The sequence below is a fragment of the Lampetra fluviatilis genome, chromosome 27, assembly GCF_964198595.1.
Source record: "Lampetra fluviatilis chromosome 27, kcLamFluv1.1, whole genome shotgun sequence".
NCBI lineage: Eukaryota > Metazoa > Chordata > Hyperoartia > Petromyzontiformes > Petromyzontidae > Lampetra > Lampetra fluviatilis.
Genome location: NC_136301.1, coordinates 6,603,017 through 6,624,519, shown reverse-complemented (window position 1 = coordinate 6,624,519; position 21,503 = coordinate 6,603,017). Strand labels below are relative to the sequence as shown.

General features: G+C 50.0%; 1 protein-coding gene across 2 annotated transcripts in view; it reads left to right on the top strand.

Annotated features, from left to right (window-relative positions):
- LOC144942341 (insulin-like growth factor 1) overlaps positions 1 to 19,496 on the top strand; it is a 41,463-nt gene extending 21,967 nt beyond the window's left edge. Inside the window, exons 2-4 of one of the 2 annotated variants that reach the window (XM_078869159.1) lie at positions 12,736 to 12,862; positions 17,092 to 17,255; positions 18,653 to 19,496. In XM_078869159.1, coding sequence (XP_078725285.1) covers positions 12,736 to 12,862; positions 17,092 to 17,255; positions 18,653 to 18,880 — 519 coding nt within the window. In that variant the 3' untranslated portion in view covers positions 18,881 to 19,496. Of the gene's footprint in view, positions 1 to 12,735; positions 12,863 to 17,091; positions 17,277 to 18,652 lie in introns of both variants that reach the window. The other variant, XM_078869158.1, reaches the window with a different exon arrangement.
- Positions 19,497 to 21,503: the final 2,007 nt, after the last annotated feature.

The following is a 21,503-nucleotide window of genomic DNA, read 5'->3' as shown; positions in this document are numbered from 1 at the left end:
GGGTCACCGGGTTCGGAGCGCAGAGAAGCTTGCGGACACGAGGAGGGTGGGTGGCCCACACCAGTGGCGATGTTTCACGACACACCGCACCAGGTACTAATTTGAGGCTGAGTCAACCTAGGGGAGGCCCAGGACCGGTGCGAATAATCGTCGCTGGTTGTTTCGGTGGCCGTGAGCCTGGAATCGAACTTGGGTCGTCGGGTTCCTAGCGCAGCGCGCTAACCGCTACACCAAGACAAAGATCCCCCGTGTAGCCCGTAACAGACCGTTGGGGCAAGTGCTGTTAGCGAGCACCTATGAAGGCCGGCACGGGCACACGAGGGGGCGGGTGGCCAGCACCACGCACACGCACGGCACTGTATACGTTCCGATGGAAAGTGGCTTCTGTCGTGCGGGAGTTAGGGGGCAAAGCGTTTCACCCCACGTCGCGTTCCTGGAATTGAACAAAGGCCTTTATGATCAACAGCGCCCTGCCTTCATATGTTCTCAAGTCATCGCCGCGTTGATGCCTCCATACATTGGATGCGAGGCGAGCGCGGGGGGATGGGCGCTTTCCCACTCTCTTTATGCCTTCACCCCCCGTTTGATCAAACGCACGCGAGCACGCACATTCGTGGGATGCTCCCCCCCTCCCTCCCCTTCGAATCAGAGATTTGCACGCGATGCTCTTGAACGCACGCACCCACACACACGTGCGGTGTCAATAATAACAGCAGGCGGATCCAGTGTACGGCTCTCTCTCTGTGTGTGTGTGTCTCTCTCTGTCTGTCTTTGGTCGTGAGTATAATTCACTGGAGCACGGAGCAGACGAATGTTGACTACCCCGCCCTCCTCCTCCCCCGCCTTCGTTGAATCCGAGTGAAGTAACTTTCTGAATGCACAATTGGGAATTAAAATACACAATTGGGAGTTCAAACGACGCATATGCTCGCGCCGTTACAATTAGATCGCAAGTTTTTATCTTTGCGGTCCACACTTTAAAAGCAAACAAACAAAAAACCAAAAAAAACCGCAGGAATTCATATTATTTGGGTCTTTCGGTAAAGTCACGTAGATAGAAAAAATAATAAACAATAAACAATAAAATAATTTAAAAAATCTTTTTTTCATTCACCTTATTTGCATTTTTATTTTTGTTACTGTATTGTTATTGGTTTTTTCTATCGACGTGACTTTACCGAAAGACCCAAAGATCACAAAAACAAACTAACCAGAAAAACAAATAAACAAGAAAATAAACACAAACAAACAAAGACAAGCACGCGCCCCGACTTGGAACATCCGCCATTCATCTCTCACGTGGCTGCCGTCGTCCCATTCACGTTACGCAGAACTCGTCGCTTGTCGCACCGTGCGTAGTCCAAGCCACGCGTCACGCTGAAGTGCCGGCACCGTGCAGCAATATAACCCCCCCCCCCACCCCGGGCAGTCGGGGGGGCACGGCCTTTTTTTCCGTGCAGCAGTGGATAGAGCATGGCCGATAACGGCGACGAACGGCGGCTTTTTTGTGCCTGTAGCATCAGAGGTGGCTTTTCGTGTCCGCGCTGTGCGTGTCATCGAAACTTTATTGCGGCGCCAAATTAACATAATTAACTGCGGCCCATCCATCGCAAATATTTTTTTTTCTGGAAGACTTTGCTGCTGTTTTTTCCAGGATTTTTCTGCTGCGTGTAGTCACTTTAAGATGTTTCTTATTCTTCTTGGTTCTTTCGGTAAAGTCACGTGACTTTACCGAAAGAACCAAGAAGATGAATCCCTGCAGTCACGAAAGCTTTAAATCGAAAAATGTTTATTGTTCATGTTTTTGTTTTGTTGCGGTTGCACCCGAGTCAAGAGCCGCACGGCTCACGGGGTTATATACCGAATACATGAAATGAATGAGAGACGGCGATTATTTTCGTGTCGCCGTCTCGGTTGCGCAACCGACGACGACCCAACTTTGGCACAAAGTCCGCGGGGAAGTTGCCCTCGAGGCCCTCTCGCCGTGGCCGCGTGACGCGGGTCGTGTCCATGCGGGGTGCTTTAAAAGAAAAAATTGTTGATAATAGTTTTTTTACCCTTTTATCTGGCAACAAAACTGACACCTTTTTACAAGGAGTCATGTTTGCATAGACCACAATACCTGCGGTCGTAATGCAAACAAAAACACAACTCTGATAATGTATGCACTGTCCTTGAAGTTGATTGGTCCACACTCGAGACAGCTTTCCTTAGAGCCTAGTCTCACATGGTGTTGGACCAGATGACGCCAAAAGGCGCACAACTCAAAGACAATGCACCATCAGAGTATGAGAGCTCGGGGTAAGCATTTACACCATTGGAACCTCATTTGCCTGTAAAAAATATAATAATAGTTTTTTTACCCTTTTATCTGGCAACAAAATTGACACCTTTTTACAAGGAGTCATGTTTGCATAGACCACAATACCTGCGGTCGTAATGCAAACAAAAAACACAACTCTGATAATGTATGCACTGTCCTTGAAGTTGATTGGTCCACACTCGAGACAGCTTTCCTTAGAGCCTAGTCTCACATGGTGTTGGACCACATTTTGGCTATTTCTAATCAAAGCACAATTGAATATGAACGATACCGGTAATTATATTATTCACGGCACATTCATTGTAGAGACTGCATAGACTCGTCTATATTCCTTCCTAAATTCACTGATGCATGCTGGTCTCCCCCCCCCCCCCCCCCCCAGTGCTGTGTCACGGTCGGTGGAGTCGTTAACCATACTTCACCCCGCCGGTCACTGAGTATTGGTGTAGGTGGAGGTCACTAAGGGCCCACTGAGATCCACAGAGCTCTTCTTCAGAAGTGACCTGGCTCTCACAAGCGACAGACCAAATGAAGCGGTGTATTCCGTGGAAATGTACAGCAGCCAAACACCCTAAACGCTTGACGTTGATTCTAAATGTGCAGAGAAAAACCCGGAGGACCCGGAGGAAAATCCACGCGACCACGTGGAGAGAGACACGCAAACTCCAAATATACAACAGCAGGGATCGTCATGGTCGAGATCGAACCCACGACCTCCTGTACACCAGGCGAGGAAGTTAACATCTCCTAGCCACCGTCATGATCTTCAGAGAGAGAGACACGCAAACTCCAAATATACAACAGCAGGGATCGTCATGGTCGAGATCGAACCCACGACCTCCTGTATACCAGGCGAGGTAGTTAACATCTCCTCGCCACCGTGCTGATAGAAAGAAAGACGCAAACTCCAAATATACAGCAGGCATCGTCATGGTCGAGATCGAACCCACGAATTCCTGTATACCAGGCGAGGTAGTTAACATTTCCCCACGATTATAAACCGCGGGGTCGGGGAATCGAACTCAGGTGGCCGGGTGATGCCCGGGGTACTTCAAACAACGGTCTTGTCGTGGTCGTCGTAGAAGCGTGCGCAACCGCTGCGCCACCGCTCCACACTCCGGGGTGTAGTGGCGTGTGTCACCGGGTCGGCTGCGGGGTCGCGGTTCGGATCGTGGGCCGCCCTGGCATCGTCGTGTGGGACGGGATTCGGGTCACGGTCGACTTGCAACAAAAAAATTAACCCGTAAAAACTAAGTTTTTCACTATAAATCCTTTACATGCGTGACGGCTAGAGTCCTCTCGTCCTCTGGCTTGAGATGGCTGCCACCTATGGGTCAGATGATTGCCTGCCACCATTAAGCAATTGGTAATTAAATATAATTTTTTTTTTCCTAAAAAGTGTAAAATTTTGGAAAAATTTTTTCACGAAAATGCATTGTCACGCACAACGAGTCTGTGTGCAAAATGTCAGCTCGATTGGATCACGGGAAGTGGGTTAAGAAACGACCGAAAGATTTGCACGGTCGTTAGCGCGCAAGCAAGCAAGTGAACTTAATATAAATGATTTAAAAAAGAGAGTCTAGGCGGAGCGGCAGTATCGCTGGGAGATGATTGGGCGATGCTCACTGGTAGCGGTGCCTGCTTCTTCTTCGACTTCTTCGACTTGTTCATCTTCGTCTTCTACTCCCCTTGTTTGGTTTCCCTCCTGGGGGAAACGTGGAATCTCTCCGTGTCCGCTGGCCGTGCACCAAAACCAACGCGCGCGCGAGTGGGGGAGGTAGCCGCGTTCGACGGCGCGTCACGTGGCACAAAAAGCATCCACAGCGTTGCGTGCGGAGACAGCGACCGCATTAAATGCATTCACGCTTTTCGCACACAAGACGCACACTTGATGGCAGCAACATCGCGATGCTGGTGCCAGGCTAGGTGCACTTCGAGGCCACGAGAGGGTGGCAATGCCACCCCCCCCCCCTCTCCCCCCCGTGGAAGGTCGTGGGTTAGAAGACCCTCGGTTTCGTAATCAAGGTTTTTGGGTTTCATCGCGTGAATATAAATGCGAACGTTAAACCCCGCCACCACCCGACACAGACAATTCGTAAGGCTTGTCACGTGATCAAAACGTGCCAATTCGTTACCAGTACAGCACAGTAAAACCCACAACATTTACAAATCGAGTAACGACGTGTCGCCAGTCATTACGAAACACGCCTCTATTACGGACAACATGTGCCCGCGAGAGCCTGCGTGATGAACAGAGCCTCACAAGCCGTCAGGGTTAACGGACTGGCGTCCGTCACTGGCAGATCCGGCGTGGCAACCTGCCTTGCTTCAAGCCGTTCCTGCCACCAGCCGGCTACCCAGCCACAACGTGAGCCTCCTCCTCCTCCTCCCCACGCTAGGGACACCGATCCTGACAATTGCTGGAATCGGCCATCGACAAAAGTCCACTCAGTTCAAGGTCTTCCGTCATGAAATCAGCCTCCCCCCCCCGCCCACCCCCCCGTCTTATTTAACCTGCCGCTGTGTTTGTTTAGCACTTATCTAGCCAAATAAAAGAAAGCTGATTGGACATCGTGCGCGGTTGGTGGTTGTGCGATGCGCTCTCAAACTGGGCCAACAGCATCTGGGGCATGCCAGAGAAAGGCCCCTACCACCACCACCACCGCCGCCGCCATCACCGCCGCCGCCACCACCACCACCGCCGCCACCGCCACCACCACCATCACCACGACCATCACCACCACCACCACCAGCACCACCACCACCGCCGCCGCCGCCACCACCACCACCACCACCACCACCACCACCGCCACCACCACCACCGCCACCACCACCACCGCCACCACCACCACCACCGCCACCACCACCACCACCACCGCCGCCACCACCACCACCGCCGCCACCGCCACCACCGCCACCCCCACCGCTACCACCACCACCACCACCGCCACCACCACCACCACCGCCACCACCACCACCGCCACCACGCTGATGGGCAACGCTGTCCAAATGTTTGAAGGAGAAGTATTTGTCGGATTGTTTTCACGCAATCCACGTGGACGAGTCCAAGTCAGATCTCTAGCGAGTTTGCCAAAAATGTTCACGCGAACAGCAGGTGCTTGTGCATCGTGCAGTGAGTGGGGGGGGGGTTCTGGAGTGGTGGAACATATTTTGCAAGCATAGAGAAAATAAGGCTTGATATCCACGATAGAGGGTTTTTTTTGGGGGGTTAGATCGCGTAAATATGCAAATGTATCGTTAAACCCGCCACCACCCGACACGGCCAATTAGTGAGGTTTTGTGTCACGTGAACGGAACGTGGCCAATTCGTCACTCGTACAGCACACCGGTGTGTTGGAGGGGACATCCACGACGTTTACGATCTGAGTACGACGTTTCGCCAGTTATTACAACCAGAAACATCAGGCGGACATCCAGATTTGTGGAGAAATCCTCCTCCTGTTTCGTTCCATTCGTTAATCTCTCCCCTTCGCGCGTGAAGGGCTCCCAAGCGACGTCTCACATCTACCCCTCTATTCAAGGAAGGAAACAGGAGGAAGGCTTGATAATGAATGGCAGGCCAGGTAGATTCCAGACGTACAAAGCATTGCACAGCTAAATTAAACCACCGGTCATCAATCCAGATCCGGCCACGGGCACACACACACACATACAAACACCGCCTGCCCAAATGCAGGAAATCGTTCATTGTCAGAGACCACCGTGTAACCTATACACTGGGGGGAGAAAAATGGTGTTTCTCTATTAACTCCAAAAATATCGAGGGGCATGTACGCATGTATGTTGAACTTCTTTCGCGCAGTATTCTGCTTTGGTCCAGCTGAGGGTGAGGCACCAACGTCCTTGCAACAATCTCAAGGAGCGTAAAACCCACCATCACGCCAAACATCCTCGCAGCTTTTGGCTTAAGCCATCGGACAGAGACGGCGGTCACCGCACCGCGTGCCTTTGAACGCGCTTCTGCGGCCGTCTGGAGCGCCGTTCTTCCTTCCGACATTAGGAAGCCGTTGGAGTTGCGTGCACTTTGAAATCGTCGTCTGGATTGTCAGCTCATTCCTCTAGAACTGCTCCGATTAGCACGGTTGGCGACGTGCGGTGCGAGAGAAGTTCAGCATACGTACAGGCACGATAAGCCACTTCGTTGAGCTATCATTTGTGGGCAGGTCGCTTCTGAAAAAAAACTTGCTAATTCAGTGGGTCTCAGCTGGTAAAATAAATATATTTTTAGTTTTTTTAAGTTCATCTTCTGGCATAAATTGCTTCACTACTCGCCGAGTGTTCCGAAAGGAAATGTTCTCCGTGACGGGTTGCCGATAGGACGATTGTCAATATCTTCTGGGTGAAACGTTGGGATGTTCATTGGCTTGCTTGTTTGTGTGTATGCAGCTAAGCCGACTTCTTTGAGTGCACACACACGTGTGTGTGTCTGTGTGTGTGTGTCTGTGTGTGTCTGCGTGGGTCTGTTTGGGGAGCGGTAGTGCAGCGGTTAGCGCGCTGCGCTATGAACCTGGCGACCCGGGTTCGATTCCCGCTCACGGCCAACACCAGTGACGATTATCTGAACCGATCCTGGGCCTCCCCTAGGTCGACTCAGCCTCAAATGAGTACCTGGTGCGGTGTGTAAACATCGCCACTAGGGAGACAAAGACGGTCGGGCGTGGTGCTGGCCACCCACCCCCTCGTGTACCGTTGCGGCCTTCATAGGTGCTCGCTAACAGCACTTGCCCCTACAGTCTGCCCAAGGCTATATGGGGGATCTTTGTCTTTGTATGTGTCTGTGTGGGTGCGCGTCTGTGTGTATAGCGTTGGGATTATTTGCTTTACAGCTTAAGCATACGTTGCTGCCAGTACATATATTTGTTCACGATTTAAATCTATAAATAACCACTTAGTACGAATTCGACTGCGACCATTGGACAGACCGCGTTATGCAGTTCCTACTGCAGCGTAGGTTATTGGGGGTGGGGGGGGGTTCGTCCTGCGGGAGTGTTGCCTCTGCGTCTCCTGCCCCTTCGCTGGCGAGGTTTGGCAGGATATGTTTTACTTGTCGAGGACGCTGTCCTCTGGACGCTCGCATTCCTGTGCAAAGGTACAACCAACACCCCCACACACAAACACACGCGCGCGCGCGAGAAAACAAACACCCCACTGAATTCATCTTCTTGGTTCTTTCGGTAAAGTCACGTAGAAGGGAAATAATTGCATTTTATGTTTTACTTTTATGATTTTATTATTTCCCTTCTACGTGACTTTACCGAAAGAACCAAGAAGATGAATCCCTGCAGTCACGAAAGCTTTAAATCGAACCCCCACTGAATCTTACGAACATTTTATTTTTATTTGACCAGGTTAAGGCCGCACTAAGCTGTGTAGCTTATTCTTGGTTCTTTCGGTAAAGTCACGTAGATGGGAAATACAAATAAAAAGTTAAAAAAAATCCACGACGTTTCGATCGCAACACAAGAGGTCTTCATCAGGCGGAGAGAAAAGAGGCGAAACGTCGTGGGTTTTTGTTTATTTTCTATCTACGTGACTTTACCGAAAGAACCAAGAATATGAATTCCTGCAAGTCACGAAAGTTTTAAGTCAAAATGTGAGCTGTGTAGCTCTTTTTCAGAAGCGACCCGGGCATCGCAAACGATGGCTCAACGAAGTTTGGCTCCTCGCCACGTGGAAATGTATCGCAGCCGAATGCTCCAAACGCGTGATGTTCATTCTGAATGTGGAGGGGTAAACCCAGAGGACCCGGAGAAAAATCCACGGGGAGAGGAGAACACGCAAACTCGAAATATACAGCAGCATGCGTCAGGGTCAGGATCGGAACCCACGACCTCCTGTACACCAGGCGAGGTAGTTAACATCTCCTAGCCACCGTGATGATGATGATGATGATGAGAGAAAGAGAGACACGCAAACTCGAAATATACAGCAGCATGCGTCAGGGTCAGGATCGGAACCCACGACCTCCTGTACACCAGCCGAGGTAGTTAACATCTCCTAGCCACCGTGATGATGATGATGAGAGAAAGAGAGACACGCAAACTCCAAATATACAGCAGGCGTCAGGGTTGCTATCGAACCCACGACCTCCTGCATACCAGGCGAGGTAGTTAACATCTCCTAGCCACCGTGATGATGATGATGATGAGAGAAAGAGAGACACGCAAACTCGAAATATACAGCAGCAGGCGTCAGGGTTGCTATCGAACCCACGACCTCCTGCATACCAGGCGAGGTAGTTAACATCTCCTAGCCACCGTGATGATGATGATGAGAGAAAAAAAGACACGCAAACTCCAAATATACAGCAGGCGTCAGGGTTGTTATCGAACCCACGACCTCCTGTACACCAGGCGAGGTAGTTAACATCTCCTAGCCACCCTGGCGCTCCACGCACATAGACACGCAACCTACGTGTTGTCCTTGCCTTCTGTCCGTGCACCACGTTTATCCCTGGCGGGTGTGTGTGTCTCAAGCGTATGATCCCAATGTGAGCCACCAACCCCACCTCGGTGGCAATGAATCGGGAGGCAGAGTTGGCTAGTCACGGCGCGAACGAAGCTCAACGCACACATTACATGCACCGCGCGGGCTACTCGCTCTGACATCACACCGAATATTCACTGTTTAATTATGATCATTGTTGTTGCCTTCAACTCGTCGCAGCAGGCCTCCGTTTCCCACGACCAGCGCAAAGGGGCCGTCCATAAATGACGTCACGCACCTAGGGGGGGGGGGTCAGACATTCGTGACGATGTGTGACGAAGGGGGGGAGGGGGGTTTGATAAATGTGACGTCACATCAAAATGCGCAACTTTCAGTAAATATAGACAACACGTTCTACTTAATTAAATATACTTTTAATAAATGTTTTTTCCTACAACATCAGAGTGCAGCGCCACATTAAATACACACTACAATGACAATAGTTTAAAGCGATTTGAAGCATGTTTAGATTTTTTTTGTGACGCCGTGTGACTAGGGGGGGGGGTCAAAACTCGTCCAAAATCGCGTGACGTCATTTATGGACGGCCCCAAAGAGAATGCACCTGCTTTGACTGCTTCTAGCAAACACGCAGAACGGGCCAGACGCGCGGAGGAGTGGGGCTGTGAACCCGAGGAGAAACTCGGCTGATTAGGAAGGTGCACGCACACCGGCAGTGTTCTTCACTCACTCGCAGAGAGAAAGAGAGACGGGGGGGGTGGGGAGGAGGGCACACTTGCACCGATAAGACATCATCAGTGTGGGTGAGGTTGCCGCCACATATTTGAAAGCGTTGGGGGCTTGACAGCAGCACGATGATGGGGTGGGTAGGTGGGGGGGAGGTGTTTTTCAATCTTTGTGTATTATCGGGGTGGCCGCACGTTAGAGGCCCTCACTAAAGGCCACCAGTTGGGCCACCAGTGGTACAGCGAGGCCTTGCCATGAAGAACGCTGCTATATGTGCTGCTGCTGCTTACTTGCAACTATATTCTTAGGTTTTTTCGGTAAAGTCACGTAGGTAAAAAATTAAAATTAATAAAAGTAAAATGAAAAATAAAATAAAAATCACGACGTTTCGGAGGCAACACAAGCTTCCGTCTTCAGGTGGAACCGTCACAGCACGATAGCTGTATCAAGTGAGAGAAATTCCAAGAACACAGTATTTGTATATATATACTGGTTGAGGGTGGGAGGAGCCAAGGTAAGGCCCTGAATATTATTTTTGTGAGTTTCGGTGCGGCTGAAACACGCTGTTAGGAATGGGCCTTTGTTGTGTAAACTAGGTGCGAATGATGTAAAGGTATTTTACTTTTATTAATTTTAATTTTTTACCTACGTGACTTTACCGAAAAAAACCTAAGAATATGAATCCTTGCAGTCACGAAAGCTTCAAATCTAGATGGAGGCAATGTTTGTGAAGCGCATCTTCCTCCACGTGTTAATATTACACGCGTCTATTCATTTACTTCTTCTGTGTTCTCGACCCCCGCGCGTGTTTAGTTTTGTTGGGGTGGGGTGGGGGTTGGGGCGAGGTGTTTTTCAATATTTCTGTATTGTCGGGGTGGCCGCACGTTAGAGAGGCCCTCACTAAAGGCCACGTGGGCCCTCACTAAAGGCCACCAGGGGCCGCCAGCGGCACACGTGACCTTGCGACGAAGAACGCTGCCAGAGAGCATCATGGGAAGGGGCCCGATCCCAAGGGTCGGCATCGCGCCTTTTCGCTGTCTAGGAATCACCTTTTGATGTGATAATTGGGTTTTTACCCTTTTATCTGGCAACAAAACTGACACCTTTTTTTTTACAAGGAGTCATGTTTTGCATTGACCACGATACCTGCAGTCGTAATGCAAACAAAAAACATAACTCTGATTATGTATGCACTGTCCTTGAAGTTGATTGGTCCACACTTCAAGGACAGTGCATACATTATCAGAGTTATGTTTTTGTTTGCATTACATTATAACTGCAGATATTGTGGTCTATGCAAACATGACTCCTTGTAAAAAAAGGTGTCAGTTTTGTTCCCAGATAAAAGGGTAAAAAAACAATTATCATATTTTTATTTTTTCTACTGCCAAATGAGGTTCCAATGGTGTAAACCTTTTGATGTCTTCTTCGAATTCAAGTTTTAATTTGTTTCCAGTGAATGTGCGTGGCGCCTTTTTGGTACAAATCTGCCACCCGAATCGCCACTACACCGTTAAACGTACACGGGAAAAATTGCAGTTTAAATAGTTGTTGAGCCGTTCCAAGGCATACGGAGTGGTAGCCGAGTGTATTAAGAAAAATAATAAAAAGTGTTTTACCTTTTCTGGCAATGAAACAGGTGTAACCCCCCCCCCCCCCAAAAAAACCCCCCTCTATTAAGGAGGCGTTATGATGTTCAAACACCAAATAGATACATTTTGCAAAGAACCGAGTACTGCATTAACCACACAGTACTCGTGGTGAACGTGCAAACAAACATGCCTCTGGCAATACACTCATTCTCTTAGGTTTTTTCGGTAGTCACGGAGGTGAATTTTTTTTATTACTAAAAGTAATAATAGAAATAAAATAAAATAATACATTATTTTATTTTTATTATTACTTTGAGTAAATTTTTTATTTTATTAATAATAAATTATTTTATTTCTATTATTACTTGTAGAATTTTTTTATTTTATTAATAATAAATTATTTTATTTATATTATTACTTTTAGTAATTTTTTATTTTATTTTTTTCACCGACGTGACTACCGAAAAAAACCTAAAAGTATGAATCCTTGCAGTCACGAAAGCTTCAAATCTAGAATTAATAAACTCATTGTCTTTTCAAAGACAAACATGCCTCTGACAATACACGCATTTGCTGAAGCAGGAAATATATTATTTCCTGCTTCAGAGGCTCTCACCTGATGACGATTGCTTCTGTTGCCATCGAAACGTCATGGTATTGTGATTATTTTTTATTATTTGAATTATTTTTCTATCTACGTGGCATTACCGAAAGACCCAAAGAATATGAATCCTTGCAGTCACGAAAGCTTCAAATCTAGAATGAATAAACTCATTGTCTTTTCAAAGACAAGCATGCCTCTGACAATCTGCGTATTTTTTCGATTTAAAGCTTTCGTGACTGCAGGGATTCATATTCTTGGTTCTTTTGGTAAAGTCACGTAGAAGGGAAAACAATACAATAATAAAAATAAAACAATTAAATTCTCGCACGTTTCGATTGCAACACAAGCAATCATCATCAGGTGTGAAAACCAAAGCAATAATTAAAGATTTTCTTGCTGTGATTTTCACTCATGATGACGATTGCTTGTGTTGCAATCGAAACTTCGTGAGCATTTTATTGTTTTATTTTTATTATTTTATTGTTTTTTCCCTTCTACGTGACTTTACCAAAAGAACCAAGAATATAATATGCGTGTTGTCAAAGGAAATATGCGTATTTTCTTTTCAAATTATTTTTTGAAAAGACAAACATCGCTCCGACAATACACGCATTGACTTTTCACGCCTCGTCTCCTCGGCGCCCGTCTTTACCCCACGAGTCCCCAAGTTCTGGTTGTCGTAGTCCCCCACCCCAACTCCCCCCCACCCCGCCCACCCCAACTCCCCCCCACCCCGCCCACCCCAACTCCCCCCCACCCCGCCCACCCCAACTCCCCTCCACCCCGCCCACCCCAACTCCCCTCCACCCCGCCCACCCCGCCCAACCCGCCCACCCCAACTCCCCCCCACCCCGCCCACCCCAACTCCCCCCCAACTCCCCCCCACCCCGCCCACCCCAACTCCCCCCCACCCCGCCCACCCCAACTCCCCCCCAACTCCCCCCCACCCCGCCCACCCCAACTCCCCCCCACCCCCCAACCTCCCCTTACCCATCGCCGATGGTCTCTCCGTGCCGGCTCGCAGGCTCTGCTGTGGCTCGTGATGGCGCTGTGCACGCTGTGGAGTGAACGCTGCTCGGCCGAGACGCTCTGTGGCTCCGAGCTGGTGGACACGCTGCAGTTCGTGTGCGGCCCCGATGGATTCTACGTGGGTACGTGGCGTGGCGCGCGACGACGACGACACACAAAGACAAACATAATTAATTAAAGAAAAGAATTCGTTACACAGTGTAACGATGCAGGTTATTTTTTTGCGGGTTTTGCGAGCTCCTCTTCTGGAGTTGACGAGCTCCTCTTGAGTCCAACACGGCATAGAATTTGCGCTGTCTCGCCAGAGACCTTCCCTGGCTATTAATTCTAGATTTGAAGCTTTCGTGACTGCAAGGATTCATACTCTTAGTTCTGGCTTGATGCAGCAAATCTGGCTGTGACGGTCCCACCTGATGACGGAGACTTGTGTTGCCTCCGAAACGTCGTGATCTTATTGTTTTATTTTTATTAATTTTAATTTAATTTTTTACCTACGTGACTTTACCGAAAGAACTAAGAGTGTACCTTCCCTGGCCCCACCCAACGTCTGACTTAGCAATTCTGCTTAATTGACCTGAGATAGAGGTTCAGGTGTAACCGGTGTGAATGGGCAGAAATTAACGTCATGTTGAATTTCAGGACCTTAATAGGATGCTAATACTCATCAAGCGCCCACACTCACAAATACGCAAACACACAAAATGCACAGATAAAGATCCCCCGTATAGCCTTAGCAGACTGTAGGGACAAGTGCTGTTAGCGAGCAGCACCTACAGTGAGGGAAAACAGTATTTGATCCTCTGCTGATTTTGTACGTTTTAATGAGGGAAAAATACGTGTTTCCCTCATTAAAATGCAAATCAATTTATAACATTTTTGACATGCGTTTTTCTGGATTTTGTTGTTGTTATTCTGTCTCTCACTGTTCAAATAAACCTACCATTAAAATTATAGACTGATCATTTCTTTGTCAGTGGGCAAACGTACAAAATCAGCAGGGGATAAAATACTTTTTTCCCTCACTGTATTAAGAACGACACGGCACACGAAGGGGTGGGTGGCCAGCACCACGCCCGGCCGCCTTTGTCTCCCCAGTGACGATGTTTACACACCGCGCCAGGTACTCATTTGAGGAAAAGCCACGTACGCACAGACACGCACGGTAACGCACTGTCCTGAAAGGCCTATCCGTCACTTTAAAAAAAAAATTCTGGTGAGCGTACACCCTGTGTTTACCTAGCCGGGTCACCAGTGGATTTTAGAGGTGAGTCGGGGAGGTGGGGGGAAGTGGGGGTGTGTGGGTGGGTGGGTGGGGGGGCTTGCTGATGTATCTATGAGGGGGTTTGTAGGGTCAAGAGGAGAAGGCGGAGGCTGCGGTGAGGAGAGGGGGGGGTAAGGGGCCAAGGGTGGAAGTTGCCACGGGGCATGAGAGGCGGTCAGTAAACAGGGCTTCTTTTGGGCAACAGCTCACACACTACTGGCTGACTCGGCAAATTCTATCTGAATATCTCACTTTATCTAGTGCACAAACCTTTTTTTTGTTTGTTTGTTTTCTGATAAAAAAAAATGTTTCGTGGGTTTATCTCTTTTTTTTTGCTTCCCTCTCTCTCTCCATTTTTTTTTACTTATGCGTTTATTAGTGGTTTTTTAAAATTCATATTAAGTAATCTATTGTTGATACAACAAAAGTTCGTTGTGTGATCATGTTCGTTCATTATCAACGGGCTGCTCGGTTGTAACATGACCCGCGTCTGTGCCAAGTGGCCACAAGACCATTTGTTTTCATTCCCCGGACAATGAACGTGGTTTTGGAGTGTTCTGCTCCTTTTGGAATGTTGACTATAATTTTTTCGTGTGCGTGTGTTGTGGTCTGCAATCGCTATTTTTATCAATGCGAAAAACGAACAAAAATGCACGCACACAGCCCCGATGGTCGATCCTCTGCTGGATGATGGCCTCCACATTATCTACTCGTTTACATTTCAGAGTTTATTTTGTTGAACTGGAGCGGTGGGGCGTGCGGGGGGGGGGGTCATCAAAATGACAAAAAAATCTCAGCAAATAAAATAGAAAATACAGCAACGCAGCAAATAAAAAATCAGCGCAAAAAGAACCGTGGCACATGAAGGCATGGAAGATATTGCACACACTCGAATCAATGTTCTTAACCGCCAAATAACTCTTCAGTGCGACATAATATAATAATAATTTACATTTGTAGTCGATGTGGTGGGCTCTTGACAAAATAAAATGATGACAGTGGTTAGAGTCCAGCAAGTGTGATCAATCCATGACGTCTAATTTTTTTTCAGAGCTGCCTCAATGAGAGACGGTGTCTCTGTTTCAGGGGAGGATTATGGATGTGCCGTTATTATCTTTAACAATTTTGGGCGCCACGGTGGCTGGGAGATGTTAACTACCTCACCCGGTTCCCAGGAGTTCGTGGGTTTGATCCCGATCCTGATGCCTGTATATTTGGAGTTTGAATGTCTCTCTCCCCGTGGTGGTGTGGATTTTTCTCCGGTTCTTCCGGTTTGTGCTATAAACGTGATGGCCTATCATTTGCGGCCAGGTCGCTTCTAAAAAAAGAGCCATTTAGCTCAGTGAGCCTTACCTGGTAAAATAAAAATAAAAGTTTTAGACAACCCAGTAAAACGTGGAGAGCTTGTGCCAAGGTTGTCCCAAGGTTCATCCAGTGGTTCCAACCGCGTGGCAATGTTTGGCCCAACATTTCCATGTTTACTGGGGAAAAGTGTGGTCGCATGACCCGCCGTGACCCATACGGCATGGATCGGGGTGGGGGGTGTCATCCAGCAGTGAATTCATAAAACGGGCTGTGCACACACGGGTACTGCAGTGGGAGGGAGGGAGGGTCGGGGGTGGTGTGGGGGGTTCGTGCCAGGCATGACGGTGAGCCGTCTCTTTCGCTGACCATGCACAAAAAAAAGATTTGGCTACGCTGGGGCTCTGTGGAGGATAATGAGGAGGATGATGAGGTGAACGGGAGGGGGGGGGGCGACGAACAAAACGCAGGGGGTTTCGGGCCGCGCGGCTGGGTTAAGTCAATATTACGACAACGAAAGGACAAATAGTGTAGGCTTCAGTGCATCGGCGCATACGCGACGGGTCTGTGTGGTTATTCATTAAGCCCTCGGGAGCAACGTCACGTGCACACCGGACCAGGAGTGCCACGTGTGTCCGTGCCCGCGTGCGAATGCCGTCCGTCCGCCCGCCTGCCCCCCCCTCAGTGTTCTTCACTCATTGTCAGGGGGGGTGGGGGGTGCCACTATCGCCGACGATAAGACACCATCAGTGTGAGTGAGGGGCCGCCACACATTCAGTGGCGTAGTGTGTAGCGTAGTGCACAGTGTAGTGTGTAGCGTGTAGCGTAGTGTAGTGTGTAGTGTAGTGTGTAGCGTAGTGCGTAGTGTAGTGTGTAGTGTAGTGTGTAGCGTAGTGTATAGTGTAGTGTGTAGCATAGCGCACCGTGTAGTGTGTAGCGTAGTGTAGTGCGAAGTGTAGTGTATAGTGTAGCGTAGTGTATAGTGTAGTGTATAGTGTAGTGTGTAGCGTAGTGCACAGTGTAGTGTGTAGTGTAGTGTGTAGTGTAGTGTGTAGCGTAGTGTAGTGTGTAGCGTAGTGTAGTGTGTATTGTAGTGTGTAGCGTAGTGTAGTGTGTAGCGTAGTGTATAGTGTAACCTGAGTGGATTTGTGTGAGGAGCTCACAAATACGTGAAAGATCTGGTCACAGTCCCATCGGTGAGCTCCTCCGGCAGGCAAGGCTGCGTTGGCTGGGCCATGTAGCCCGCATGCCCAGCCACCGCATGCCTAAACAGCTTTTGTTCGGCCGGATCGAGGGGGCTAAACGGGTGCGGCACGGGCTAGAGAAGAGATGGAGTGATGTGATACGGGAGGACGTGGAGCCGATGACTGGTACCAGCGGTGTCAAGATCGGCCTCTGTGGAGGAGGCTTGTGAAGGACGCTACTGGGCAGTTTGAGGCAGTCGCCCTCCAGCAACAACGGAGGGCAGAGGAATGACGCTCACAACAACGAGTGGAACGTCGGGGGGATAAAACACAGCAAGTTGGCATATTGGGGGCCACAGGTGGTGCATCGGCCTGTCCACTTCAGTCAGTCAGTCGACCCGTGGCACCTGGGTTTTGCTGCCCCTTGACCTCCTGCCAGCGGTTCGTTCAACACTTCACGCGGCCTCAACGCGCACATGCGCCGTGGTGACGTCACCGCCACTTAGCGTCGAATGGTCCGGTGGTTGTTGTTGTTGTTGATTGTTGTCGGTGCGCGCGGGGTGGGGGGGTGAGATCATCTCTGTCTCTGTCTCTCTCGGTGCAGTGCGACCGAGCGGGCACCGGGGCGGGCTGGGCCGGCGCGCGGGCGGCATCGTGGAGGAGTGCTGCTTCCGTTCCTGCTCGCTGATGCAGCTGGAGCAATACTGCGCGCGGCCCACTCGCTCCGCCAAGCACGAGCGCGACGTGCACGCGCGCGCCTCGCACGCGGTGAGGAGCACGCACGCAAAGGCAAAGATAAACATACCCCCCCCCCCGGATAGCCTTCGCGGTCTGTTGGGGGCAAGTGCTTGCTGGCGAGCGCCCCTGTGAAGGCCGGCAGCGAGGTGATCGGGTAGTTTGCGAGCTCCTCTTTGGGAACCAACGAGGTCGTCCAACACGGCATAGAATCGTATCACCAAAACCTTCCCTGGCCCCACCCAACGTCTGATGCTCGCCCACCGCACCAGGGACTTAGCAATTCTGCTGAATTGACCTGAGAGGTGAGGTTCAGGTGTAACCGGTGTGAATGGGCAGAAATTAACGTCATGTTGAGTTTCAGGATCTTAGCAGGATGCTAATGCTCGTCAAGCGCCCACACTCGCAAGTAGGCAAACAGACAAAGGTAAAGATCCCCCTGTATAGCCTTAACGGTCTGTTGGGGCAAGTGCTTGTTGGTGAGCCCCGATTGGTGAGCACCTCCGATTTGGCTACGTACGGTGCGGAAGAAGTTCAACATGCGTACTAAGACGAACGAGATCGTCCGATGAGGCAGATATTCTGTGTGGAATGGGAAACTGAAGACTTGTCCGGCAAAAGGCAGGTGTTCACCTTTGCTCCGTCAGTCCCAGCTGCACGCAGACGAGTCATCGAATTTGTTTCTTATCAATCTTGATTCGAAGCTACTTTCGTGACTGCAGGAATCCATACTCTTTGGTTATTTCGGTAAAGTCACGTGGGGTAGAAAATTAATAGTTCACGACGTTTCGATCGCAACACAAGTGACCGTCTTCAGGTGAGAGAGTGGAAGACGTCGTGATCTATTAAATCTTCTATCTACGTGACTTTACCGAAAGAACCAAAGGTTTTGTTTCTTATCATTTGACTAAAACAAGTCCACTGCAGCGCTAGAGGCCATATGACGGCCATTCAGACGCATCTTTGGCCACAGCTATTTGTTTCCTTACTTAAATTTGAAATGTGAAAATATTGTTTTCGTAGCATTGGCATCATCATCGAATGTTTCACGTTACCCGTCAAAATTTTTCAACCCAACATAAAAAAAAAGTTTTAATTCCATCTTTCGGTGCGAGAATTGTCCACTCAGCAGTGTAAAGTAACATCGGGGTGAGTCAACGATTGGCAAGATCTTGTGCGGTTGCGGGCAAAACGTGATTACTCCGCACCTCCTGCGGCCAGCGTGGAAGAGTAGACCAAAGTCCACCCCTCTGCGGCAGGCGGGCGGGCGGGGGGGGGGGGGGGGGTTGCTCTCTAGAGCCACCAGCGGTGAGCGTCGAGTGGGCCTCCACCGGCTCAGATAAAAACAGCTCGCGGTTGAACTTGTGCGCCGCGCAGTTTTACGCCACCTGTGTTGTTACCGCGCGTAACGTCCGCGTGTCACCCGGCAGGACTTCCTGACGAGCCCTCTCACGGCGCACTACGTGTGGTCGCGGAAGGACTCTGCTGCGGCGCGCCTCGTTACTCCTCACCAGCAGCAGCAGCAGCCGCAGCAGCCGCAGCAGCAGCCGCAGCAGCCGCAGCCGCAGCATCGCGACGACTCCCAAGGAAAGCGTTCCGAGGGCGTAGCGGATGACGTTACGCACCGGCCACTCATGACTCTGCCCAGCACGCCGTAAACAAAACAAAAAAACACAAAATACGTTGAAGTAAAACAAAAAAATGTTCCTTCGGGAAAACACAAAAAAACAACAACAACAACAACAACAACAAAAACGTAAATAAGTAAATAAAAATAGCAGAAATCCTAAGAACGTCCTCCGCTGTTTTTCGGCCCACCGTGTGGGCAAGCGGCTTCCCGTGGAGTCGCGCGGAGAGGAGGTCGAGGGGGTGGGGGGCTGGGCTGGGCTGGGCTGGGAGGGGCTGGCGGGCACGGGTGGCGGTGACCGTGCCGCACGGAGGAAGCCGTCGGCTTCCCGTCGTCGGAGAACGCCGCTCGACCACCGACGTCCGACCGATGTTTCTCCTTGAAAATGGACAATTTCGATTGGGGCGGGCGGAGCGTGACGAAGGAAGGAAGAATAAGGAGCAGGAGGAGGAGGAGGTTCGCGCTGGGAAATGGAACCACCCGGGTCGGATCGACATTACAATGAACTCCCTGCTCCACTCGCCCCTTCCAACCTGCTCGCCTGCCTGTCTTCCTGCCTGCCTGCCGCGCGCGACCTGTTAGCGCCAGCCACAGCTGCTGCATCTTCTTCGTCAAGTTGGAGGAGGGAGGCGGGTGGAGGAGGGAGGCGGCTGTGGGTGGGAGGTGGGGGGGGGGGGAAAAACTTGAATTAGTTGGTTTTTTTGTTTTTTAATTATTATACGACTTATTTTATTTTTTAACAAAAAACAAAAAAACCAAAAAAAAAACGAGGGAGAGAACATCGCCGACGCGAGAGGCGATCCGCGTGCGTCAAATTGCGTTTCGCGTCGCGTTCGCGCGGTTTCCTGCGCGCGCGTGAGGCTGTGCCTTCGATGCTCGCCAACACGGCGGAGCGTTCTCGCTTACAAGCGGATGGCGAAAACAAAAAAATAAGGAGGGATGGGGATGGGAAGAGCGAGCTTCGAATTGTTAAACAATTAGTATACAAATTTTAAACGAAACGAAATTGTCCGCAATAGAGGCTTTCGGGTTAGATCGCGTATAAAAATAGAAATGCGTCGTTAAACCCGCCACCACCCGGCACAGCCAATTGGCACCTCAACGTCAACAACAAGTGCCAATTGGTTCAGCATGTTTAGTTTCACGTGACGAACCTTACCAATTGGCTGCGCGTCGGGTGGCGGCGCGTGTGTTTAACGAACGACGCATTTTATTATTTCCCCCGATCCGACCCAAGTGCCTCCGCTGCCGAACAACATTTTGGGTGGTCGCGTAAAGCCCCGTCCACCGCCGCGCGCTCGAACCGAAACAAAATTGGCGCCTCCGCGTTTCACGCTCGGCTCCCCGTGGCAGACGGACTACGTGCGCTTTGGAATCGACACCCCCCCCCCCCCCAAATCCGTGCCTCTCGCTCGCTCGCCAGAGGTCGCAACCGGGTACCCGATACCCGTACCCTACCTGATACCCGGCTACCCGTTTGCGACCCTGGTGCGGCCGGGTACGGGTACGGGTACGGGTAGACCGTGAGTCACTGGTGAGCAACTGTTTGTCACTCATTTCCCAACGTCTTGTCTCTTCTCACAATTCAAGTTAGTTGAATCAACCCACCCGCGCCTGCAACATGGCTTCATCCCAGAGGTCGCAATCAGATACCCAATACCCGTAGCCTACCCGTACCCGGCCGGGTACGGGTAGGGTACGGGTACGGCCGGCTACGGATACAGGTACCCGTTTGCGACCCTGGTGCGGCCGGGTACGGGTACGGGTAAGGAATCAAAACCCGTTTGTGACCTCTGTCGCTCGCCCCCTGTCCCCCCCCCCCCCCCCCCGGCTGCGACACGCACGGACGTGCTGCCCATTCCGCTACTTTGACGCCGGCGAGCCATGCGGTTGAAGCCAAGCACGGTTTGTGTCGGGACTATAAACGTTATTCGTAAGAAGCGGGGGGCGGGGGGGGGTCGCTCTGGTGGAGTCAAGAAGCATCGCTAAGTGATGACATTCATTTAGCTCTCTCTCTCTCCGTGCTTTAAATCGTTTCGATAATTCGCATTCCGATTTATAGCCTGAGTGAGAGGAGCCCATTTGACGGCATCGTCTCTTTTGGCAAGCGAGAAAGACCGAGGCTTGCTATCACGTGTGCTTTCTAAGAGTGCGGCGATTTAAAACACATTATTATTATATCTATAAACTACGAGTCTCGAGTGAGATGTGTTCGTGTTTAACGATTGAAGGAAGAGCGGCGATTTGGATTTTAACGAAGCGCGGGCTGGGGGGGGGGAGTTAATGACCATTTCACTTGTTTTTCTAGTCGAGGTCGAGTCAAACTTAATTTTAGTTTTTTTTGAAAACTGCCACTTTAAATTGTATTATCGTGCAAATCGTTGTGCTCCTCAGCAATCGACGGTGAAGGGCGCCGTTAGTTCCAATTGTTTTGCTACTTGAAACTTGAAAAAAAAATATGACAAGGGCTGAGTACTGTTTCTTTTTGTCTTATTTTTAGGGTTTTTTCTTTTTTAGACGTATTGCTCACGACGAGTGTGGAGGAGGAGGAGGAGGGGGGAGGAGGCTACTTGGGTGCACTATGTTATTAAAAAAAATAAGACCCCAAAATATTCTGCAATGCACGCGCACACAACGTCTTATTTATTCTGCCG